The sequence below is a fragment of the Typopeltis vanoorti genome, chromosome 9 (assembly GCF_054136105.1).
Source record: "Typopeltis vanoorti isolate ZY-2024b chromosome 9, IOZ_Tvanoo_1.0, whole genome shotgun sequence".
NCBI lineage: Eukaryota > Metazoa > Arthropoda > Arachnida > Uropygi > Thelyphonidae > Typopeltis > Typopeltis vanoorti.
In genome coordinates, this window is record NC_143557.1 from 39,949,904 (window position 1) to 39,975,910 (window position 26,007).

The 26,007-nt window shown below is 35.9% G+C and overlaps 1 protein-coding gene across 2 annotated transcripts in view; it reads right to left on the reverse strand.

Annotated features, from left to right (window-relative positions):
• Positions 1–26,007, reverse strand: part of Prp31 (pre-mRNA processing factor 31) — a 274,807-nt gene that overhangs the window by 15,264 nt on the left and 233,536 nt on the right. For both annotated transcript variants that reach the window (XM_090398337.1, XM_090398338.1), the window contains exons 12-13: positions 22,779–22,907; positions 18,840–18,935 (exon numbers count right to left, since the gene is read on the reverse strand). In XM_090398337.1, the coding sequence (XP_090254463.1) occupies positions 18,840–18,935; positions 22,779–22,907 (225 nt within the window). The remainder of the gene's footprint in view (positions 1–18,839; positions 18,936–22,778; positions 22,908–26,007) is intronic.

A 26,007-nucleotide genomic window follows, 5' to 3' on the forward strand; every position in this document is an offset into this window, starting at 1 on the left:
AATCATACTGTAAATATCCCTTTTTGATTTAATTAAATAGTTTGTGAACAACACATTGGTCTGATTCTGTCAATGCACTATCATGAAAAATTCGAACCTGCTTAAAGTAGAAATTTATGTGATCAATAATTAAGCCACAACTAATTTAAGGAAAGGATTAATATAAGCAGGCAATATTCCCTCTAAGCTGTGCGCACATACACGTTTTACAACTAGCACACAAAGCAAAAAAATATGCGCACACTACATTTTCAAGATGAAATTAAAATTTATTAATTAAAGAAGTTCCATCTAAACATTAACCTATAAATTCTTTAAAAAAATATGGTAACTCGGCAGCGCTCAAGCCTATAATCTCTCATTGTTTATTACATTCTCGAAGTTGCACAAAACTTATAAATTATTAACAGTAACCCTATTTGAGGCTAGCGATTTGATGCCAAAGTGAAAGGGGTGTGGCTTAAATGTGTAATTTTTAATTAGCATATAGAATGCCGTGTGGTTTGTTTACATCTCAGGCCTGACTCATGGAAAATTCCCAAACGTGATTGGCTGATCAAATTAGTTCAAGATCATGACGAATTAAAACAATGGTTTCATAATTTTAATAAAAATAATTAAATACTTTTAAAAACTTAAATTAGAGTACAATTAAAAACAAAACCCTAACTCCCCACTGTGTGTGGGAACACGGTGGGGAGTTGGGGTGGGTGACCTGGCTGACGTCCCATTGACACCAGAAAGTAAAGAGTGAACTAAATTCTTGTAACTTTTTTGCTTAAATGATCAGTATGGTGACTCATGTGGGTGCGCACATACTTTTCAAAAGAAGGCAAATTTTGCACACACGCAAATTTCTGCGCACACTCACAGCAAAAAATTAGAGGGAACATTGTAAGCAGGGAATACAAATGATATCTGCTTTGTCTGTGGTTAAAAATCTTATATCTCACATTCAAATTATAGTCTAACTGGCTCAGTCGTAAAACAAATAAATTTGTTAGACTACAAAGCGTGAGAACATAAGATATAGTAGAAATAGACAGATGGAAGCAGTCGATAGCTAAGTCAACCATTTACGATTCATGAAGTTTTTAAGTACAGAAATTAAGGGCAAAGCAGTGTATTAGAAATACAGAATATATTATAACCACATCATCTGAGATTAGCTCTGCCCACAAATTCCTAAATGCTAACAATGTCAAAGCTTTTCCTAATATCTTTATTTGATACTGTCTGTTCACTGTCCTAATCTTTCTCTGAACTTTCATATCCATGGAAGATCAAGTTTTTTTTTTTTTTTTTTCCTCCCTAACCCAGCTCTCAGATTCGTACGTTAGAATTGGTTGGAATACAGTCTTGTATACACCAAATTTCTCTCTTATTCCATATTAATTTATTCAGTTGACTTCCCACAATCTTCGCTAATTCTGTTATCTGTTTCTATTTAATTTGCCATCTTCACTAAAAAATGGTGCCTAAATAGCTGAAATGTTTTACTTGCTTTGTAGTTCTCCATTCAGCTGATGTTTTCAATGTCACTGCCTATTTTCAGAGTTTTGGCTTTTTAATTGCTGATGTTCATATCAAATTCATTACAGCAGTTATTCAATGTAGTCACAGAATCCTGCAGACTTGTACTGAATTTATTTAGGAGTATAACATTATCTGCATAAAGTAAAGAGTTGAGATTAACATGTCCAATCTTGATAATGCAACTTTCTTTCATAGTGTTAGTTAGTTACTCACATGTGATGTCATTTTGATGCTGTATGATCACTCCCATACCGCTCTGGATTTTGGGAGTGAATTCTTCTTCTAAAAGAAATTGTAAGATTGCAAATATCCATGCCCCTGGTGGGATTCGAATCTGCAGCCTGTTGGGTGGAGAGCAGATCAGCCAACCAGGATGGCCTGGTTGGCTGAGTAATGTGGGCCATATATAAATGATGAATAACAGTGGAGATTATGTGCATCCTTGTCTCAACACCTGATCTTTCTCTGAACAATATAAACAATATATTAACTAACATTCATGTCATTTACCTAGAATCTTCATAATGAACTAAATATGCACAGTCAGTACAATTAAAAATTGTACTGACTTCATGAAACCTCAAAAGTCATTTATAAAATGATTGACACTGCTGATGTGAAATATTAATTTCCCAACCAGAAAGATACCCAATCATATACAGCTGGTTTAAATTGATAGGGTTCTCTTAAAACTGAAAATCAAAGAAATGCTGCACAAATAAACAGTAATTATTTAATTTGAAGTTTAAGTAAATATTATGATATTCATTTTGGCAACAGCTCATGAAATACTCTTTATCCACAAGGTAAAACAATTCTGTATTCCTGATTCAGAATTTCAGTTTTTTATCTAAGTTTTTGATGGTACAGTCTGCTCATATTTAGTTCATTATGAAGATTTCAGGCAAATGACATTAATTTAAGCTAATGTAACATTTCAAAATCTAAACATTAATTCTGTTTTCATAATTTTATACTATTCTAGTTAGATAAAGAATGTAATCCAGAAATGGAAATAAAAAATTTTCTCCTGATGAAATCAACACTGTGTAATCGCAACTTAGAGTATGCATGGTTAAATGCTATGTATGGTCTATACTGCTGTACGGTGCAGAAACTTGGACCTTGAAGACATCATAAATAAAAAAAAACTTTAAGCCTTTGAGATGTGGTTATACAGACGAATGTTAAAAATCCCATGGACAGCAAAAACGTCCAATCAGGAAGTACTGGAATAAACAGGGAAATCACGTGAACTTTTAGATACCATAAAAAGAAGGAAAACTGCATATCTTGGTCATCTACTTCATAATGAAAAATATAAAATACCTCAATTGCTTATAAAGGGGAAGATAAATGGAAGAAGAGGACAAGGAAGACGAAGAAAATCTTGGCTGGCAGACATCAGACAGTGGATTGGCATGAGCTCTGAGGGGACTGTTTAGAGTGGCCGAGGATCGCTCAAAATTTGTCAAGGTGGTCGCCGACCTCCGATAGGAGATGGCACTCAAAGAAGAAGATACTATTCTAGCTTTTTTTTTTTTATACATCTCTCATTATTGTTTCAATTTATGCATTTTTATGATGCCAGTTTATGTAATTCATACATGGTTCCAGCCAATTCTCTGTGTTCTGTCATAATGTCCTCTGTTTTCAACAATTTCCATTCTGTTTTTCTCATGATTTCATTTGTTCATTTTCACAAAATTTGTTTAGGCTTTTTTCCCCACATACAATTTCCATTCTTTGTGTTCTCTCATTTGATAGGAAATTTAGTTTGCTACTGTGAAGTTTTGAACTTTTAATGTTTGTAATAGTGAGCTTAAAGTGTGCTGCCTTCCTTTCATGCCAGGCATCAATATTTGTTTCCATTTACTACTTGGAAAAGATGTCTTATATACCTTGTTATTCACCACAACCCTAATGATTGAATCTCCATACAATGACACCTTATCATCCTTTGATACTTGCTTCTTCCTATTAATTTCCTTTTCATTCACCTCAGTCAATTGCTTCTTTAAACATTCAGTTTCTTCTTCCATACATTTAATTTCACGCTTCCTTTTCAACCACTCTTACTAAGTTCTCCATTATATTTCCATTTTTTGGTTGTCAGAATTTTCATCAATTTTTCGGATTACTTCTGGTGATGCTAATAAACCGAGATATCAAAGAAAGCACTTTGAAAAATACATAATCATGAATCATAATGATGTTTATCCATTGTTTAATGTTCCCTCCCTCCCCTCCTTCAAATGGAGTCAAAATGATCGACTTTTTTTGGTGGAATTCCTATACGCATCTCAAGAAAAGTCTAACAGAGGCTTAATTCAGCATGACTATGCCCAACCAAGCTTAAATTTCATGGACAGTAAGTTGTCCAAGTATTATCATGTTTTAATGTTTATTTATTTATTTACTTTTTACTTGCAAGGTTTTTCCTCCTTTTTTTAAGTCACACCTACAATAAAAACATGCCAAAACAATGTCCAAACTATTTGGAATTTTTTTTTTTTTTTAAAGTCATAGTTCTTTTATCTCTTACAATTAGCTGTGGTACAAATTTTCCAGTGTTCTAACCTCCATTATCAGATGAAATGTCAATTTTTCAAAAAAAAAAAAGTTTTCTAAGAAAAAGAAATACACTATTAAGTAATGCCCCCCCCCCCCCCCCCCCCGCTTTAATACAAATTTGAAACACTAAATTATATATATCACACAATGATAGTTACAAAAATTTATCCTTTAATTGTATCCATTTTTGCAAAGCTAAATCCATATATACAGGTAATCCTCTACTTACAACGATTCGCACTTGCGATGACCAAAATTATTATTATTAAAAATTCTCTAATTTAACTTTGCTGCCAACATATACATACATACATCACATTGCTTTTGTATACTTTTTATTGCAGCGTCGCCATTAGTCGACAAGCAAAGCCAATCACCAATACAATAGCCGCTACTATGATTCGTCCACTTCTAACAGCCTTTGGCACATTAGTTGCTAATCAGCAGTCGAAGTGTTCGTTTTTCTCTCGTTGCAATTTTTGTATCTCATTGTAACCCTATCATGTCCAGTAAGAGAAGTAAAACTACTGATGAAACTTTCAACATAAAAAAGAAGGCGAGGAAAGCTTTAAGTTTAGATGTTAAAATAAAGGTCATTATAGCACATGACAAAGGAAAGAAAGTCGGTGAAATAGCACGAGAAGAAAAACTATTGCATTCAACTGTTTCAACACTCATAAAAGATAAATCAAGAATAATGGAGGCAGCTAAAGAGGCAGTTAATATGAAATGTACAATTTTAACGAAAAAAAGAGAAGCTTTTAATGATATGGATAGATGATCAAATCAACAAGAATATTCCTCTCAGTTTGATTATGATTCAAACAAAAGCACGCCGCCTATTTGACAATTTAAGGAAACAACAAGAAGATAAATATGACGAGCATACATTTAACGCTCGTAAAGGTGGGTTTTATTGATTCAAAATCCGATTTTATTTTAACTTACATAACATACGGATAATGGGAGAAGCTGCTAGTTCCGATTTTGAAAGTGTCAAAATTTTCAAGAAAAATCTGAAAGAGATGATCAAAGATGAAGGCTATTTGCTAGAGCAGATTTTTAACATAGATGAAACCGGACTGTTCTGGAAAAGAATGCCAGAACAAACTTACATTCACAGAGGAGCTACATCGGCACCTGGTTTTAAGGCATTTAAAGATAGGATTAAGCTTCTTCTTGGAGAAATGCTGCTGGTTTTAAATTAAAACCATTTCTTGCATACCGTTCACAAAACCCCAGAGCTTTGAAAAACACTGACAAGAATTTGATATTTTAAGGATACTGAAGATAAATACTCGTCGTATTTATCTTCTTGTTGTTTCCTTAAATTGTTTACATGCTTATATTATTCACTGACAAGAATAAATTGCTGGTTTACTACAGGAGTAATCCTAAGGCTTGGATGACGATCGTTTTATTCAAAGACTGGTTCTTAAATTGTTTTATTCCAGAAGTACGTGCCTACTATCTTGAAAAAAACATTCCTTTTAAAATTCTATTGCTCTTGACAATGCTCCAAGATATCCTCTTCACATCAGCGATTTGAATGAAAATATAAATGTGATGTATCTACCGCCCAGTACAACAGCTGTGGTACTGGGCGGTAGTGATTCAACCTATGGATCAAGGTTCAATTGCTACATTCAAGACATATTACCTGAAAGCTACATTTTCTCAAGCAATAACAGCAATGGACAATGATGCTATAACATTACACGATTTTTGGAAAAATTACGATATTAACCAATGTATCCAGAACACTGGAACTTCATGGAAGGAAGTATCGGATGTATGAGAGGAATTTGGAAGTTACTACTGCAGGAGACACTCGAAGAGTACAATGGGCATAGTATGTTAGAACAAATTGGTGAAGAAATCGTCGAAATTTCAAGAAAACTGGATTTAGAAATTAATATTACCGATACAGAAGAATTAGCAGATCATGAAGAAGGTGAGCTGACTGATCAAGACTTGATTTTCCAAAACGAAAGAGTTGTAGAAGAAGAAAGGAATAACGAGGAAGATGAAGATGAAGAAGTGAAATCGTTAAAAATGTTTACTGTAAAAGGATTAGCTGAAGTATTTTCTAAACTAAATCAAAGACTTCAGCAACTCGAAAATATGGATCAAGACACTGATCGCTTCGCCAAAGTCAAAAAGCAAATTCGAGAAGCAGTCAGATGTTATCGCAAAATATATGAAGGAAAAAAAAAAAAAACCCAACAGACAACATTCACCAATTTTCTGATTAAAAAAGATACTCCCGATCAGGAGAAATAACCATATCGTCCAAATAAGTGACAGTTACCTGTTTAATTAAAGACACTGTTAATAAGTTTTTTGTTTATGTTAACTAATATTTAAAGGAATTTCAAATTAAAGTAAGTGCACTATTTTTGATGTGTTTATGTATTTTTTTCTTAATTTTTTAAATTTCATTTTTCTTTCTTAATTTTGTATTTATGTATTTCTATGTGCTAATAAATAATTTATAAATGCTTATGTAAGTTTATACATTTTTCACGTTTTAAGTTATATGGAAACCTAATTTATGAAAATATTATAACAGAAATCAAACAAATCAAGAATTAATGAAGGTCCTCGACTTCCGACAAAGAGGTTGGAACATAACCCTGTCGTAAGTCGAGTTTTACCTGTATATTTTTTTTAAGTCACACCTAGAAATAGTGCAATTTGTAGGTGTTGACTTAATCATGTTTTAATGTTAATCTTTTTTTTTCAATTGCTAGGTTTTTCCTTATTTTTAAGTCACACCTACAACAAAAATTCTAAGGATGTCCTAAGCATAGTTCTATGTTCAGAACATCCAAATGACTTCCCTGGTAGTCACAAGCAATCTTAACAAATCCAATCAGCTACTTACTCTCTGATTTTCATCAGTTGTAATATCTGATGTGGCATAGTTTATACAGATCTTTTAAACTATATTTTGTATTTATTTTCGTAACCCATCTTCTGATGTAGTCACTATCAATAGTTTTTGCACCATGAAGATTCAACAGGTTTAATCAATTTCCAGGATGTTTTCTCTTGATTTCACTAGGACCTCAATGAAAATCTCTGCTGTTTTATGCAGTGCAGCTGTTACATGGACCAACTGGTGTTAAACATTTACTGAAAAAAAAAAAAAAAGAAAAAGAAAAAAAAGGGTGGGAAATAGTATTTAGCATGAGGACATGATGAAAGTGTAATACTGATGTTTAACCAAACAGAACAACTTGACAGTAAAATATGTTTATTGAGGCACTCAACCAGTTTCGTGACATAACTTTCACATCATGGAGATAATAATGAATAAAACAAAAAAAAAGTAAAGTATGAACAGGTAACAATTACAATGTAAATAGACATACAAAAATATTTTGGGAAAATTTGGAGAAAAGAGCAAAGCCAATAATAATGGCAAATACCTGTTGGATTTCTGCTCATGATATGGACTGGTTATTACTAGTACCATGTTCCAACATAAAAATATGCACAAATTCACTTGGAGAGAAGAGGCAAGGAATAAGAAAACTCTCATTGACTATGTTATTCTTGATAGTGATGACTTTCCCCTGGTGCTGGACACCAGAGTGTACAGAGGATTTGAAACTGGAAGCGATCACTATTTACTCTTGAGCACGATAAAATTGAATTTCATAATGAAAACAATGACATGCAAGAAAGTTTTAAAGAGAATAAAAGTTGAGCAGCTCTCAGATGTGAACTATAGACTAAAATACACAAAGATTATTGAAGAAATAATGAAACAGTTTGAGAACAGTAACCAAACCTTGGAGATTCAGTGGCAAGCCTTGAAGACAACCCTGATTGATTCAGCCAGAGAGGCATGTGGTGAGGTTGTCTGCAAGGATAGAAAAATAAGAACTCCATGGTGAACACAGGAAGTTAAAGAGGCGGTGAAGGATAAGAAGGAAGCATATCAAAAGTTCCTGGCAAATAAGTCAGCTTGTGCTCTTAGAGAATACAGAGACAAATGCAAGAATGCTAAACACTGTGTAAAACTAGCTAAACAAAAGTCATGGGAGGACTTTGGCAAGAACATAGAAAATAAATATCAAGAAGGTGGCAAAATATTCTGGAGGTTGTGAAGAAGCTTAGAAATGGAGGAAAGAGTGCTGTAAAAGGAGTTAGAGATGATAAAGGTGACATGAAAACAGGAGAAAAGGATATCCTTGAAGTATGGAGTAATTACTTCGAAAAATTGCAAAATGAAACAAGCAGTGATAGCAAAGTGGTAAAAAACACTCAACAGGCATACAGTCAGGAATACATATCCATACTTGAAGAAGAAAAAGCCATCAATGGCTTGAAATGTGGAAAGGCAACAGGAGTAGATGATATTCGACCAGAAATGCTGAAGTGTGGTGGTATAAAAGTCTTACAGTGGCTGCACTGCATAGTTCAGAAGGCCTGGACAGAGGGCCAAATTCCTGACGATTGGACTAGAGCTCTCATAGTATCCATATATAAAAAGCGAAATAAAATTGAATGTGAGAATTATTTCCCTACTGAGTGGTAAGATTTAGGCCAGTATACTTGAGAAACGGTTGAGAAGAATTGTGGAAGAAAAGCTTGGTGAAGAACAAGCTGGATTCAGGCAAAATAGAGGCTGTCAGAATCAGATCTTCACTTTACGACAAATAGTTGAGAAAGCATGAGAATATAACAAAGATCTGTATTTAAGTTTTGTCGATTTGGAAAAGGCATATGACAAGGTGCCAAGAGAGAAGCTATTCAAAAACGCTACAGTTATATGGTGTCAATGGGGCATTATATCAAGCAATACTTACTCTGTATTTGAGTTGTAAGTCAGCAGTTAGAATTGAAGGAAGTACAGGAAGATGGTTTAATGTTAAATCTGGAGTGAGACAAGGATGCACATTATCCCCTCTGTTATTCGTTATCTATATGGATCACATTATCATGAAGGAAAGTGGTATTACACATGATATCAAAATTGGAGATGTTAATGTCAGCTCTTTGCTTTATGCAGACGATGTTATACTTCTAAATAAATCTGTTACAAGTCTGCAAGATTCCCTGACTAAATTGAATAACTGTTGTAATAGACATGGTATGAAAGTCAGCAATAAAAAGACAAAGACAATGAAAATAGGCAGAATTGTTGAAAATGTCAACTACATTGTGAATAGAGCTAAAGAACAAGAAAAACATTTCAGCTAATTAGGCACGGTTTTTAATGAAGATAGTAAATTAAATATGTGGAAATAAACAACAGAATCAACAAAGCTGATATGGTAGGAAGTCATCATCATCATCATCAAATTCCTGCCATGTACCCTCAAGGGGTGTACAGGATATGACAGTACTACATGAAAAAAATACATCATTACTAACTTCCTATCTACAATTTTCCTCCAAATCAGTCTGTTACTTGTCAAGACTCCAACATTATCAGATCTTATATTTCTATCGTCTAAGGCACTTTGTACCGTATCAATCCACCTATTTTTGGTCTTCCTCTGGGTCGTTTTCCTGCCAACCTGGCAGAGAACACTTGTTTTGCTAATCTTTCCTCTCCCATTCTATTTAAGTGACCATACCATCTGAGATTAGCTCTGCTAACGCATTCCTGGATGCTGACAATGTCAAGTTCTTTCCTAATATCCTCATTTTTAATATGATATTGCCATTGATGCCATCTGTTCACGCCTCTAATCTTTCTCAGGACTCTCATATCTGCGGTCTCTAGTCTTTGGTCAAGTGTTTTACTTCTGACCCAGCTCTCAGATCCATAAGTTAAAATTGGTTTGAACACAGTCTTCTATACAGCTAATTTAGTGTTCCGACTAATTTCTTTCTTATTCCATATGAATTTATTCAATTGACTTCCCACCATACCAGCTTTGCTGATTCTGTTGTCTATTTCTATATTTAGTTTACCATCTTCAGTAAAAATTGTGCCTAAGTAGCTGAAATGTTTTACTTCTTCCACAGGTTCTCCATTCACAACACAGTTGACATTTTCAATGATTCTGCCTATTTTCATTGTCTTTGTCTTTTTATTGCTGACCTTCATACCATATCTATTACAACAGCTATTCAATTTAGTCAGAGAATCTTGCAGACTTGTAGCGGATTTATTTAGAAGTATAACATCATCCGCATAAAGCAAAGAGATGACATTAACATCTCCAATTTTGATATCAGGTTTAATACCACTTTCCTTCATAATGTGATCCATATAGATAATGAATAACAGAGGGGATAATGTACATCCTTGTCTCACACCAGATTTAACATTAAACCATCTTCCTGTACTTCCTTCAATTCTAACTGCTGACTCACAACTCAAATAAAGACTAAGTATTGCTTGATATAATGCCCCATTGACACCATATAACTGCAGCGTATTGAATAGCTTCTCTCTTGGCACCTTGTCATATGCCTTTTCCAAATCGACAAAACTTAAATACAGATCTTTGTTATATTCCCATGCTTTCTCGACTATTTGTCGTAAAGTGAAGATCTGATCCTGACAGTCTCTATTTGGCCTGAATCCAGCTTGTTCTTCACCAAGCTTTTCTTTCACAATTCTTCTCAACCGTTTCTCAAGTATACTTGCATAGATCTTGCCAGGAACACTCAGTAGGGAAATACCTCTCTAATTCTCACATTCAGTTTTATTTCCCTTTTTATATATGGGTACTATGAGAGCTCTACTCCAATCATCAGGAATTCGTCCCTCTGTCCAGGCTTTCTGAACTATGCAGTGCAGCCACTGTAAGACTCTTATACCACCATACTTCAGCATTTCTGGTCGAATATCATCTACTCCTGCTGCCTTTCCACATTTCAAGCCTTTGATGGCTTTTTCTACTTCAAGTATGGATATGTATTCCTGACTGCATGCCTGGTCAGTGTTCTTTATCACTGTGCTGTCATCACTGCTTGTTTCATTTAGCAGTTTTTCCAAGTAATTACTCCATACTTCAAGGATATCTTTTTCTCCTGTTTTCATTTCACCTTTATCATCTCTAATTCCTTTTACAGCACTCTTTCCTCCATTCCTAAGCTTCTTCAACAACCTCCAGAATATTTTGCCACCTTCTTGATATTTATTTTCTATATTCTTGCCAAAGTCCTCCCATGACTTTTGTTTAGCTAGTTTTACACACTGTTTAGCTTTCTTACATTTGTCTCTGTATTCTGTAAGAGTAAAAGCTGACTTATTTGCCAGGAACTTTTGATATGCTTTCTTCTTTTCCTTCACTGCCTCTTTAACTTCCTGTGTCCACCAGGGAGTTCTGATTTTTTTATCTTTGCACACAACCTCACCACATGCCTCTCTGGCAGAATCAATCAATGTTTCCTTCAGAGTTTGCCACTGAATCTCCAAGGTTTGATTCCTGTTCTCAAACTCTTTCATTTTCTTTTCAATAATATTTCTGTATTTTAGTCTACAGTTTACATCTGAGAGCTGCTCAACTTTTATTCGCTTTAAAATTTTCTTACATGTTATTCTTTTCAATATGAAATTCAATTTTATCCTGCTCAAGACTAAATAGTGATCACTTCCAATTTCAAATCCTCTGTAACACTCTGGTGTCCTGCACCAGGGAGAAAACATCACTATCAACAATAACATAGTCAATGAGACTTTTCTTATTCCTAGCCTCTTCTCTCCATGTGAATTTGTGCACATTTTTATGTTGGAACATGGTGTTAGTAATAACCAGTCCATGTCCTGAGCAGAAATCCAACAGATATTTGCCATTATTATTAGCTTTGCTCTTTTCTCCAAATTTTCCCAAAATATTTTTGTATGTCTCACAATCATTTCCTACTCTACTATTTAGATCCCCAACAAGGCCCAACTTTTCCTTTTTCATTGTGTCAGTAGCTTTTTCTAAAGCATCAAAAAATTCCTCCACTTCTACCTTAGTAGAACCTTCTGTGGGACCATAGGCACAAATAAGTCTCATTGTCCAGTTCCCCATTCTCATATTTGCCCACATTACTCTACTTGAGACTGACTGCCATTCAAGAAGATTAGCCTCGTATTTTGTGTTGAATACTATGGCTACTCCTTCTTTTCCTTGATTGTTATTGCCTGAATATAACATTTTGTATTTATTGCTCAGAAAGATCTCACCAGTTTTGGTCTTTTTTGTTTCAGTCACCCCTATTATGTCGATCTGGTACTTATCTAATTCCTCAGCTAGCTCCATTTCTTTGCCATTCAGGCTTCTTACGTTGATAGTACCAATCTTTAACTCTGGTGATGTTGAGTTGGGGTTTGTTTACAGATCGGTAGGAAGTCAACTGAATAAATTTATATGGAATAAGAGAGAAATTAGTTAAAACACTAAATTAACCGTATACAATACAGTGTTCAAACCAATTTTAACTTGTAGATCTGAGAGCTGGGTCAGAAGTAAAACACTTGACCAAAGACTAAAGACTGCAGATATGAGAGTCCTCAGAAAGATTAGAGGCATGAACAGATCACATCAATGGCAATATCATATTAAAAACAAGGATATTAGGAAAGAACTTGATATTGTCAGCATCCATTAATGTGTTAGCAGAGCTAATCTCAGGTGGTATGATCACTTAAACAGAATGGGTGAGAAAAGATTAGCAAAACAAGTGTTCTCTGCCAGGTTGGCAGGAAAACGACCCAGAGGAAGACCAAGATATAGGTGGTTTGATACGGTACAATGTGCCTTAGACGATAGAAATATAAGATCTGGTAATGTCTTGACAAGTAACAGATTGATTTGGAGGAAAATTGTAGATACGAAGTTAGTAATGATGTAAATTTTTCATGAAGTACTATCATATCCTGTACACCCCTTGAGGGTACATGGCAGGAATTTGATGATGATCTTCTTCTGCAGCTTCTCCCACTTAAGTGGGATCACTGTTGTTAATGAGTCTCACCCACACCTTCCTGTCTTGGGCTGTCACCACATCCAAGTTCTTCATCCTCAAGTCCTCTTCTACCAGCTCCCTCCATCTCTTCTTTGGCCGCCCATGCTTCCGCCTTCCTTGCACATCCATCTGCATGACCCTTCTTCACACATATTCGTCCTCCCTACTGATCATATGACCAAACCATTCCAACCTTGCCTCCTGTATTTTCGCTCCTAAGTTCGTAACTTTCACTGTTCCCCTGACATAGTCATTTCTCAGACGATCCTTTCTGGTCACACTGCACATCCACCTAAGCATTCTCATCTCTGCTACTTTCATCCTGCTGATGTTATTTTTCACTACTGTCCTATAGATTTCGCCTTTCAGATTGATCGGCACCCTCTTATCGCATAACACTCCAGCCATCTCCCTCCAGTTCCTCCAACCCGCTTGTATCCTGCATCCCACTTCCTTCTCAGCTCCTCCATCTTCTTCCACTGTTGAACCTAAGTATCTAAAGTCTCTCACCTTCCTGATGACATTTCCTTCCAGCTCCAGATCTGTCTCCTGTCCGCACCCCACTGTGCAAGACATATACACTGTCTTACTTCTGCTCAGCCTCATACCTCTCTCTTCCAGTACTTTTCTCCATCTTTCCAGTTTAGTTCCCGCTTCTTCTCTTGAATCTGCACACAGCAAGATGTCATCTGCATACAACATTGTCCAAGGCGCAGCTTCTCTCACCTCCTCTGTTACCACCTCCATCACAATATTAAACAGAAACGGACTTAATGCTGACCCTTGATTCAAGCCAACTGTTACTTGAAAACTTTCTGTCTGTCCCAGACAAGTCCAAACACTTGTCTTCACATTTCTGTACATTTCCCGCACCAACTTGACATATTTCATCGGAACCTTCTTCTCCCTCAGACACATCCAGACTTCTTGCCTTGGCACTCTATCGTATGCTTTCTCCAGATCAATAAATGCCAGATGTAGCTCCCTTTGTTTCTCTCGATACTTTTCCATTATCTGCCGTAACCCAAAGATAGCATCTGTTGTTGATCTACCAGGCATGAAGCCAAATTGTTCCTTTGCAATCTCCACCTCCTTCTTCAATCTACCATCAAGAACCCTTTCTAGGATTTTCATTGTGTGGGACATCAACCTTATTCCTCTGTAATTTTTACAGTCTTGTGCATCCCCTTTACCCTTGTAGATGGGGACAAGAGTACTCTCCCTCCATTCTGCGGGTATATTTTCCTGTTGGCAAACTTTCATGAACAGGTCCTACAGCAGGTTAATTCCTTCTTCCCCCAGTGCCTTCCATGCCTCCACTGGAATTCTGTCGGGGCCCACTGATTTTCCATTTCTCATCCTCTTCATGGCCTCCGTCACTTCCACTCTACTGATGTTCTGAACCATCCCCTAAGAAGGATGCCCATCTTCTCTGCGAGTCCTTGCATATTCCTCATTCAAAAGTCCCTCAAAGTATATTTTCCATCTGTTTCTTATGTCCACATCCCTCCATAATACTCTTCCTTCAGCGTCTTTGATCTGCCTCACAAGTAAGATGTCCTTTGCTGCTTTATTTCTACATTTCGCTAGTTGATAAATTTTTCTCTGTCCTTCCTTTGTTTCTAATTGATCATACAGATCTTGACATGCCATGGCCTTTGCCTGTGCAACAACTCTCTTAGCTTCTTGCTTTCTCTCTCTCTCTCTCTCTCTGTACACCTCTCTGTCCTCTTCCACTCTTGACTCATCCCACTTCTGCTTTGCCTTCCTCTTAGCTGCCACTGCCACTTGTACATTATTATTCCACCTCCAACCCTCCTCCTGCTCTCTAATCTTTCCAGATGTCTCACCAAGCACCTCGATTGCACAGCTCAGGATTACTTTTGAATTATGTTTCCACCAATCTTGTACACTTTCCAGTCCATCCAAAATCCTCTCTAACACCCTCTCCCTAAAACGATTCCTCACACTCTCCTCTTTTAAGCGAAACCACTTAATTGTCTTCATTCCATGGCATCCAGAGGTTCTTATCTTTGATCTTATTTTAAAGTCTGTGTACAGCAGTCGGTGTTGCTGTGCTACTTGATCTGTTGGAATTACTTTACAATTTGTCACAACCTTAAGATGTTTTCTTCTAGTCAAAATGTAGTCAATTTGTGAACTGTTGTTACCATTCCTAAATGTTATCAAATGTTCTTCCCTCTTGTAGAAAAACGAGTTCCCAATTGCCAGATCAAACGCTACTGCAAAGTCCACAACCCTCTCTTCTTCCTGGTTCATCATTCCCACTCCGTGGCCACCATGCACCCTTTTACAGTCTCTATTCTGTCTCCCTACGTGTCCGTTCAAGTCTCCTCCGACAATCACCATCTCATTTTCTTCCCTCATTTCTTCATCTAACACGTTCCAGAACTCATCTTTCTCCTCTGCTGTACAACCAACTTGCAAGGCATATACACATAATACGACCACCTGCTCTTCTCCAAGACCCAATTTCATTTGCATGATCCTGTCGTTCCTTCTACCCACTTCCAGTACTTCGCCCTTCATTCTGCTACACCATTTCTTCCCTCGTTATTCGCTCCAGAGTAGAACAATTTATATCCATCTCCCAGTTCCTTTGCCTTCCCCCCCCCCTTCCACCTTGTCTCCTGCACACATAAAATGTCCAACTTCCTCTTCATGTCTGCCACCTCTCTTCCCCTTCCAGTCATGCTTCCAACATTCAGTGTTCCCACTCGCAACATCCTCTCCACCTGCTGGGCTCGCTTCTTTAACCGCACCCACCCTTGATGCGGTAGCCCTCGCCCACTTCTCGCAGCTGTAGGGTGATGTGGCTGCGCATCGCTTAAGGGGTCTGCCCTAGCCCTTATATCATTTTCTCTTTGACTCATACCATAGTTTGAGCTGGGATTGAAGTTTTACGACCAGATGCCCTTCCTGACATCAACCCTCGCCATTTATCCGGGCTTGAGACCAGCACCACCTATTCAGGCTAGCTTGCCACCTTCGGTGGCTGCATAAGACGAAATGATTTAGCAAGATAGGAAAGACTCACACCTAGCCCTCGAATACTCTAATAGCATCAGAGGAAGGAGCAAGGAGAGGAGAAAGAAGCAAAGAACGAAGAGGAGGGACCAGTCTACAGAATAATATAACAGATGTATATTACATGAGGTAAGGCATGGTCCAGCATCTGGTACCTCGAGTTTGCCATGCCCATACTCACTAAAGTGAGCCCTTGAGGCAGATGATGATGATGATGATATTTGAAAAAAAAAAAAAAAAAAAAGAGAGAGAGACTAACAATGGAATACATAAATGTGCTAGGAAGATACTTGATGGCTGGTTTCATTGTGCACTCACCAGCATCCATATGCATCATCATCAAATTCCTGCCATGTACCCTCAAGGGGTGTACAGGATATGATAGTATTTCATGAAAAATTTACATCATTACTAACTTCCTATCTATAATTTTCCTCCGAATTAGTCTGTTACTTGTCACGACTCCAATATTATCAGATCTTATATTTCCATCGTCTAAGGCACTTTGTACCGTATCAATCCATCTATATCTTGGTGATCCTCTGGGTCGTTTTCCTACCAACCTGGCAGAGAACACTTATTTTGCTAATCTTTCCTCGCCCATTCTGTTTAAGTGACCATACCACCCGAGATTAACTCTGCTAAAGCATTCCTGGATGCTGACAATGTCAAGTTCTTTCCTAATATCCTCGTTTTTAATATGATATTGCTATTGATGCCATCTATCCATCCCCTAATCTTTCTCAGGACTCTCATATCTGCAGTCTCTAGTCTTTGGTCAAGTGTTTTACTTCTGATCCAGCTCTCAGATCATCCATAAGTTAAAATTAACTTGAATACTACTGCCTTGTATACAGCTAATTTAGTGTTTTGGCTAATTTCTCTGTTATTCCATATAATTTATTCAGTTGACTTCCCACCATACCAGCTTTGCTGATTCTGTTGTCTATTTCTATATTTAGTTTACCATCTTCAGTAAAAATTGTGCCTAAGTAGCTGAAATGTTTTACTTGTTCCATAGGTTCTCCATTCACAATGCAGTTGACATTTTCAATGATTCTGCCTATTTTCATTGTCTTTGTACTGCTGACCTTCATACCATATCTATTACAACAGTTATTCAATTTAGTTAGGGAATCCTGCAGATTTATTTAGAAGTATAACATCGTCTGCATAAAGCAAAGAGCTGACATTAACATCTCCAAACGTTTTATAAAAAGATACCAAGAAATTATATACTTGGTTTAATCTTTTATCCAAGTGTTAACAAACATAGTTTGCACCTGAAGTATTTTCAGGACTGAGGCAACTTGTATACAGAAGCCAGTGACTTCACATCACTTGACACTTAGTAACCCATAATGCAAAGCACAGCTCTGTGCAGACATGTATAATGCTGTGCATTATGGGAAGGGTTACTACCTAGACCAGTTTTGGCCGTTATTGAGGTTTCATGAGTGAGAGCCACACTCAGAAGCGATACTAAAGTTGAAGTAATGCAGACGTCATATTTTCATACACGAGTAGCCAAAAGGCATCACAACTTATTATTAAAATACTCTGAAATTGTTGGAAGTTTTTCCATTTAGTTATACTATAAATTAAAGATACCAAGAAATTATATACTATACTCGGCTTAATCCTTTATCCAAGTGTAAGCAAACAAATGTTGTGGCTGAAGTATTTTCAACACTAGGGAAACTTGATGTTTAATGAGAGGTTTAGACTTAGTGTAATAAATATCGTGCCTTGTTTCTTGCTGTGGATATTTTATTATTACAGTTTTCTGTTACAATACTTCATGCCTGGTTTTTGTTTTATGTGCTGCCAATACTGATGTTTTTTTTTTTTTTTTTGTTTTTTTTTAACTACCCTTCCTTGAAATGTTCAAACATGTGTATCTCTCTCAACTTGCCTGTCTGTCCTACATATCGTAACCTCCAAGCACAGATGATATAAATATTGCGTTTCTTAGGCGGTGGATTGTGAACTTTCGGCGGCAGAAAAATATTAGGTATCTTACTTGAGAGAAAGGGGGGGGATAGAAGCCAACTCTCATACCTTTGATATCTGGTCCATACTGATTCAATATGGACCAAATATCAAAGGTATGAGAGTTGGCTTCTACCCCTGAAAACTTGTTTTCCCATGTTCATTTGGTTATCTAGAGGATTGACATAGATTTTGTTGACCAATGCTTTGCTATAGCCATTCTTTGGTTAGAATCAAATTCATGTAATTAAGCTCTTGGTTTCTTTTATCTGTAGTGCTGGAGATTTCATATGCTCTATCTCTATCTCCGTTTTTTGTCCCAGATGGTGATGACATTTGGTATGCAAGTATTGTCTGTTATGAGTTGGCTTTCTGTAGACTGAATATTTAAGCTTGTTTCATTCAAATACTTCTACAAGTATGTCTAAAAATGGTAATGCTTTCTAATTCAAAAGTGAATGCAATCCAAGAGTGAATACCATTTGTGCAATGGACAAATTCTTGGTTAGAGGCACTGGGAAAAATGATGAAAATATCATCTCATATGAGACAGACAGGAGTCAATGCCCAAGTTACTGTATTTATGAATACAAATATAAAATTTATTTATGTTCATGTGTCAGTGAAGTGTATGTCAAACAGTATTTGCATTATTGTAAAACAACATTTGTTCAATAGAGAAATGGTAATAATATCTATTTCACTGATCCCATAATTCCAATATTTTATTTTTATTTAAAATAAATCTAAATCAGAACTACCTGTAAAGGTGTAAATGCAACACTAGATGCTGTACCAGATATTTGGCGTCGTACAGAGGTGCTTCCTCCCCATACTTGCTGTTTCTGAAGATTTTTCTGAAAAATAAGACTCAAATATGATAATATCAAATGATTAGAGTCACATTAAATGTTATATACATTCTTGAAGAAATTAAATGAACAAATACATTTTTGAGGAAAAATATTTCATTTCAAAAATGCAGAAATATATTTCTACATTTCATTATTTGATCCCTCCGCCTTTTAGTCCCCAAACTCTTTATTTTTGCTCTAGATACTTTATTTAATGTCTGTGTTTTTATTTTAGTTTTAATCATGCAGTCTTAGAATCTGTTTATATTATGAAGTCTTAAAATATTGAGAAAGAGTAGTTTGGGCCATGAATAATAAAAGCAATATTCAAAACTTACAAATTACCATATTTTTCAATAGATAACGCACGTTATCTATACAAAAAAGTCTAAATTCGTTAAAAATGAACATGTGCGGTATACATTTGAAAGGTATGAGAGGTAAATCAAATGTAATAACAAAACTAATGTAGAAGTATTACTTAATATTTACTGAACATTACACTATTCAAATCCAAAAAATTCTTCATCAGACTCAATATCGAAAGAATCAATTGCATTAAAAATTTCGTTTGATATTTCTTCAGCTTCATAATCATTGTCAACGGACACCACTGCATTCCCTTGTGCTTTAATGAAACCATTTCTAACACAGTTTTCACTTACAGCAGCCCAACTTTCTACAATCCACATAACTATATCTTTATATGACGTTCTTTTCATCTGCCCTGTTTTGTTATATTCATGGATACCATTCATCATCCAGTCTTCCCACTTAGCCCACAAATTGTCTTTGAATGGTTTATTTACTGCAAGATCAAGGCATTGGAATTTTTTTTTGTTAAACCACCTGGAAATGGCCAATTTGGAATACTTACAACTCAAAAGACATATTTCGGTGATTACATCACATTTTTTTATTATTCAGTTCTATAAAACACTGAAATAATAGTTCCCGACAGAATGCAGATATATAACGCATTTTTGGAATTTATGGAGACAACTACCGTGTTTGAATAAAAACTTTAGTTTACTATTACTAAAATTTTACAATTCGACGTTTCGACCTTTATGTCAAGGTCATCTTCTGGAGCGTACAAATATACACAGGAAACAAGCTATACTACAATCATACTGGTTCGTTAAAGACACTGACTAACCGCTACCACAATTGTTGGCCTGACCTCTGGTGGGAAAAAAAAAAAAAAATTATACATCAACGCTAAAGTCCTATTATTTGTGTTGTCTACTATATACATATTATATTAACATCATTCCAGCCAGTTGGAGTGGAATGGTTTCTAATAATAGCAGATTGGCTAGAGTCCTGACTTGTGTTGAATCTTTCAAATTAGGTTAGCTGAATGTGTGCCATCCAGATCCTTGGAATTTTCATACCATCTTTATTGTTGATATTTGGGTGGTTTATCAGGATTTCGCAGGATTCTTTAAATTTTCTTTCATACCATGTTTTTGTGCGGTGTAAGGAGCAGATGCTTTTCCAGTTGATTTGGTGTAAGGTGTTGAATGCGTGGTCTGAGAGGCCTGCTTCACCATAATGGTTATATTTAATGTGTCTAATGTGTTCTTTTTTGCGTATAGGGATTGTCCGTCCTGTTTCACCAATGTACGGTAAGTTACAGGTGCAGCGGATGCAATAGACTCCAGGATGTGCTAATGGGAGGAGAGGGTCCTTAGAGGAGCTGAATATGGTTTTAAGTTTAGTGGGTGGTTTAAAGGTGGCATTAAGGTTATAATGTTGCAGGATTCTGTTGATTTTTTCTGATAACCCTTTAATGTATGGGATGGCTATGGTTTTACTGTAGTCTAGATTCGTTTTTGTTGTGGTTTTATAGAGTATTTTATTGACAGTATTTTTGTTATAGCCATTGTTTATGAATGTGTCACTAATGATTTTTAGTTCTTGTTTCAGGGCCTGCTGGTTAGAGCAAATAGTTGTGGCTCTGTTTTTAAGGGTGTTTATGACTCCATATTTTTGTGCTGGGTGGTGATATGAATTCGCATGTATGTATTGGCCCGTGTGTGTGTCGGTTTTCGGTAGACCGTGAAGGATAGATTGCCTGAAGGAAGACGTGTAACTAGTGTGTCTAGGAACGGGAGCGAATTTTGGTTTTCGATTTCAATGGTAAATTGTATGCGTTCGTGTTGTTTGTTTAGGTGGCTGAGGAATGTGTTTAGCGTTTGTCGACCGTGCGGCCAGATCGCGAACACGTCGTCAACGTATCTGAGCCAGATTGTCGGTCGAAGCGTGGCGGAATCAAGAGCCCTTTGCTCAAAGGTTTCCATGTAGAAGTTCGCGATTGGGGGGGGATAATGGTGAGCCCATGGCCGTACCTTCCTTTTGTAGGTAGAATTTGTTTTGCCACACGAAGTAACCGGACTTTAGTACGTGGGCAAAGAGGGCCGTAATGTCGGGCGGAAATTTGTTCTGTAGTAGGAGAATTGTGTCATTGATGGGGACATTAGTGAAAAGGGCAGAAACGTCAAAACTGACTAATAAGTCGTCTTTGTCGAGTGTTATGTTTTTGATTATGTTTATAAAGTGTTGTGTGTTTTTTACGTAGGAGGGGGAATGACCTACCAACTCCTTGAGTAGTGCCGCTAATTTCTTGGCTAGGTGGTAATTGGGACTGTCTATTTTGCCGTTGTTTCAACCTGTGGAATTATAACCCAACAAAGAGGATAAAGGACAAAACAGAAAAACTATTAAAGTCCGTCACTTCTTGGCCACCAGACACAGTTAAAAAACTCAAACCCCACTACGCCCGCCCCCCCAGAATATATGGGGTTCCGAAAATACACAAACAAAATGTGCCCCTTTGACCAATAGTGGAAGGAATAGACAAGCAAAAGGAGTGATGAAAATGTTGGGAGTGCGCGTTATCTATCAAAAAATATGGTATGTCAAAATTTAAAGTTTGCAAAATATAATTAAGAAAACAAATATCCCTGGAAGAAGTTACAGAGAAAAAATGCATCTACAACATCTATGATTAATCATGAAAAATGTAAGCATGTGATGCATATAATTTTTGGCCAAGTCAAGTTGACCAATTCCCAAAAACTCCTCTATCTCGTTCCTGATATTTCTGGCATTCATGTACATGCATTTCAACATCCCCTTGTACCCACAATTACCCTTATGTAATGTCATTACCAACTGCAAACCTGTGAAATCACATTCAGCATTGTATAATCATTTCTGTATACATGCTCATTTATTGCAGGGGTGGCCAGGCACATGCTCGATTGTCCCCCCCCCCCCCCAAATATGCCTAGCTTCTCTGAATTTGCACTTCCAAACTGTCACCAAATACCCTCTCCAAATATCTAACTCCAAAACCATTTCAATATAGTAATATTGAAATAGTAATGATAATATAGGCATATATGTCTTTCATTCATCAAATTCATTTCATGCATCAATAAACTGTCCACCATTCCTTTCTTCTTTTCCTTGACTGCCTCCTTCACTTCACTGAGTCCACCATGGAATTCTAAATGTTTCAATACTTGCAGCCAACCTCACTACATGCTTCTCTGGTTGAATCAATGTCTTCTACAGGGCATGCACTAAACCTCAAAAGTTTGGTTCTTATATTCAAACTCTTTCATTTATTCTTGAATAATATTTGTGTATTTGAGTCTACAGTTCACTTCTGAAAGCTGTTCAACTTTGATTCTTATCAGAACTTTCTTATGCACTTTTCTATATAATATAATGTTATCTTGCTCAAAACAACTCTAATTCTGATGAATAAAAATGACATGATTCTATAACTTCTTTTGTATACTCTGTACAATCTAGATCAATTTAACAGCTTACCTGCAATGTTTTTGAAATGCGGACTTTAGTTTTTTCATCAATTTGAGGAGCTCTGATTCTTCCTGTTCCTGATTTACCTATCTGCCCAAGGCTGAAACCTAAATCATCCTGGTAAGCATCCTCTTCTATCTATATTAAAATACAGTTTATTTCTTTTCAGTAAAGTAATTGAAAAAGATACCATATTATATTAAGAAACTAAAATGCAGCTGAAAATACACTAATAAGTTAATATATAGTAGGTATAAAAAGAAAATTTAAGAAATCTAGTGATAACAGTAAGGTTAATGACTCATAAATCTAGTTCTTTTCTTTTTGGTTTTATATTTAAAAAAATAAATAAAACCAATCATTTCAGTTTCAATTGTATGATGGCATCCTTCTAGTATAACTTGCCTTTATGTATTAAATAATTTTTATATTCTGCCTTGGTTGAATAACATCAAACTTTTTATTTAGACAAACATTATGTACTGTTATTTTTAACTAAAAAATCTGTGGTTTTCAATAAATCCATTTATACCTTATGTGTTTTAGTCTTTTTATTTCAGATTTCCATAACAATTTTTATTCATCATCAAATTCCTGACAAGTAACCTCAAGAGGTGTACAGGATAGTATGATAGTACTACATGAAAAACTTGTATCATCACTAACTACTTTCAAATATTTTCCTCCAAATCAATCTGTTATCTGTCAGGACTCCAACATTATCAGATCTTATCTTTCTGTCTTCTAAGGAAATTTTACTGTATCAATCCACCTATATCTTGGTCATTTTCCTGTCAACCTGGAAACACTTGTTTGCTAATCTTTCTTCTTCCATTCTGTTTAACTGACCATACAACCTTAGATTAGCTCTGCTAACATATTCCTGAATGCAAACAATGGAAAAGTTCTTTCCTAATATCTTCATTTTTAAGATGATGCTGCCATCTGTTCAAGCACCTACTCTTTCTCAGGACTCTCATACCTGTGGTCTTGAGTTTTTGGTCAAGTGTTTTATTTCTAATCCAGCTCTCAGATCCATAAGTTAAAATTGGTTTGAACACTGTCATAAATACAGCTAATTTAGTGTTTTGACTAATTTCTCTCTTATACCATATAAATTTATTTAGCTGATTTCCTACCATACTGGCTTTGTTGATTCTGTTGTCTATTTCCATATTTACTTTACCATCTTCACTAAAAATTGTGCCTAAGTAGCTGAAATGTTTTACTTGTTCTATAGGATCTCCATCCACAATGCAGTTGATATCTTCAATGTTTCTGCTTATTTTCATTGTGTTTGTCTTGTTATTGCTTATTTTCATTCCAAATTTATTACAACAGTTATTCAATTTAGTCAGGGAATCTTGCAGACTTGTACTGGATTTATTTAAAAGTATAACATTCTCTGCATGAAATAAAGAGCAAAGATTAACATTTCCAATTCTAATATCAGATTTAATACTGCTTTCCTTCATATTGCAATCCATATAGATAATGAAAAATAGAGGGATAATGTACATCCTTGTCTGACACCAGATTTAACATCAAACCATCTTCCTGTACTTCCTTCAATTCTAACAGATGATTTACAACTCAAACACTAAGTATTGCTTGATATAATGGCCTATTGACACCATATAATTGTAGGGTATTGAATAGCTTTTCTCTTGGCACCTTGTCAAATGACTTTTGCAGGTCTACAAAACTTAAATACAGATCTTTCTTATATTCCCACAATTTCTCAACTGTTTGTCGTAAAGTGAAAACCTGATCCTGACCATCTCTATTTGGCCTGAATCCAGCTTGTTCTTCACCTTGTTTCCCTTCCATAATCCTTGTCAACAGTTTCTCAAGTATACTTGCCTAAATCTACCATACTGATACCATACTGGATGTGTATTCTCACATTCAGTTTAATTTCCTTTTTTATATATGGGTACTATGAGAGCACTACTCCAACCATCAGTGCAGTCACTGCAAGACTTTTATACCTCCATACTTGATTATTTCTGGTCGAATAACATCTACTCCAGCTGCCTTTCCACATTTTCAGGCTTTTGAAGGATTTTTCTACGTCAAGTATGGATGTGTATTCCTGATTACATGCCGGTTGAGTGTTATTTTACCACTGTGCTGTCATTGCTTGTTTCATTTAGCAATTTTCGAAGTAATTACTCCATACTTAAAGGATATCTTTTTCTCCCGTTTTCATGTCACCTTTATCATCTCTAATCCTTTTATAGCACTCTTTCCACTATTTCTGAGCTTTTTCAACAGCCTCCAGAATATTTTGCTACCTTCCTGATATTTTTTTTTTATGTTCTTACCAAAGTCTTCCAATGACTTTTGTTTAGCTAGTTTTACACACTGTTTAGCCATCTTACAATTGTTTCTGTATTCTCTAAGAGCACCAGCTGACCTATTCACCAGGAATTTTCAATATGCTTTCTTTGTTTCCTTCACTGTGTCTTTAACTTCCTGTGTCCACATGAATTTCTGATTTTTCTATCCTTGCAGACAACCTCATCACATGCTTCTCTAGCTGAATCAATCAATGTTTTCTTCAAGACTTGCCAATGAATCTCCAAGATTTGGTTCCTGTTCTCAACCTCTTTCATTTTTTCTTGAATAATGTTTGTGCATTTTAGTCTACAGTTCACATCTGAGAGCAGCCCAGCTTTTATTTGCTTAAAAACATTCTTTCATGTTCTTCTTTTCAATATGAAATTCAATTTTATTCTGCTAAAGACTAAATGGTGATCATTTTCGAATTAAAATCCTCTGTACACTCTAGTGTTCTGGACCAGTGAGAAAGCATCACTATCAATAATAACATAGTCAATGAGACTTTTCTTATTCCTTGCCTCTTTTCTTCAAGTGAATTTGTGTACATTTTTATGTTGGAACATGGTGTTAGTACTAATCAGTCCATGTCCTGAGCAGAAATCACAGGTATTTGCCATTATTATCAGCCTTGCTCTTTTCTCCAAATTTTCCCAAAATATTTCTGTTTGTCTGACAATCATTTCCTACTCTGCTATTTAGGTCACCAACAAGGACCAATTTTTCCTTTTTCATAGTGTCAGATGCTTCCTCCAAAGCCTGAAAAAATTCCTCCACTTCTACCTTAGTAGAAACTTCTGTGGGACCATAGGCACAAATAAGTCTCATCGTCCAGTTCCCCATTCTCATATTTGCCCACATCACTCTATTGCTTGCCATTAAGATTAGCCTAATA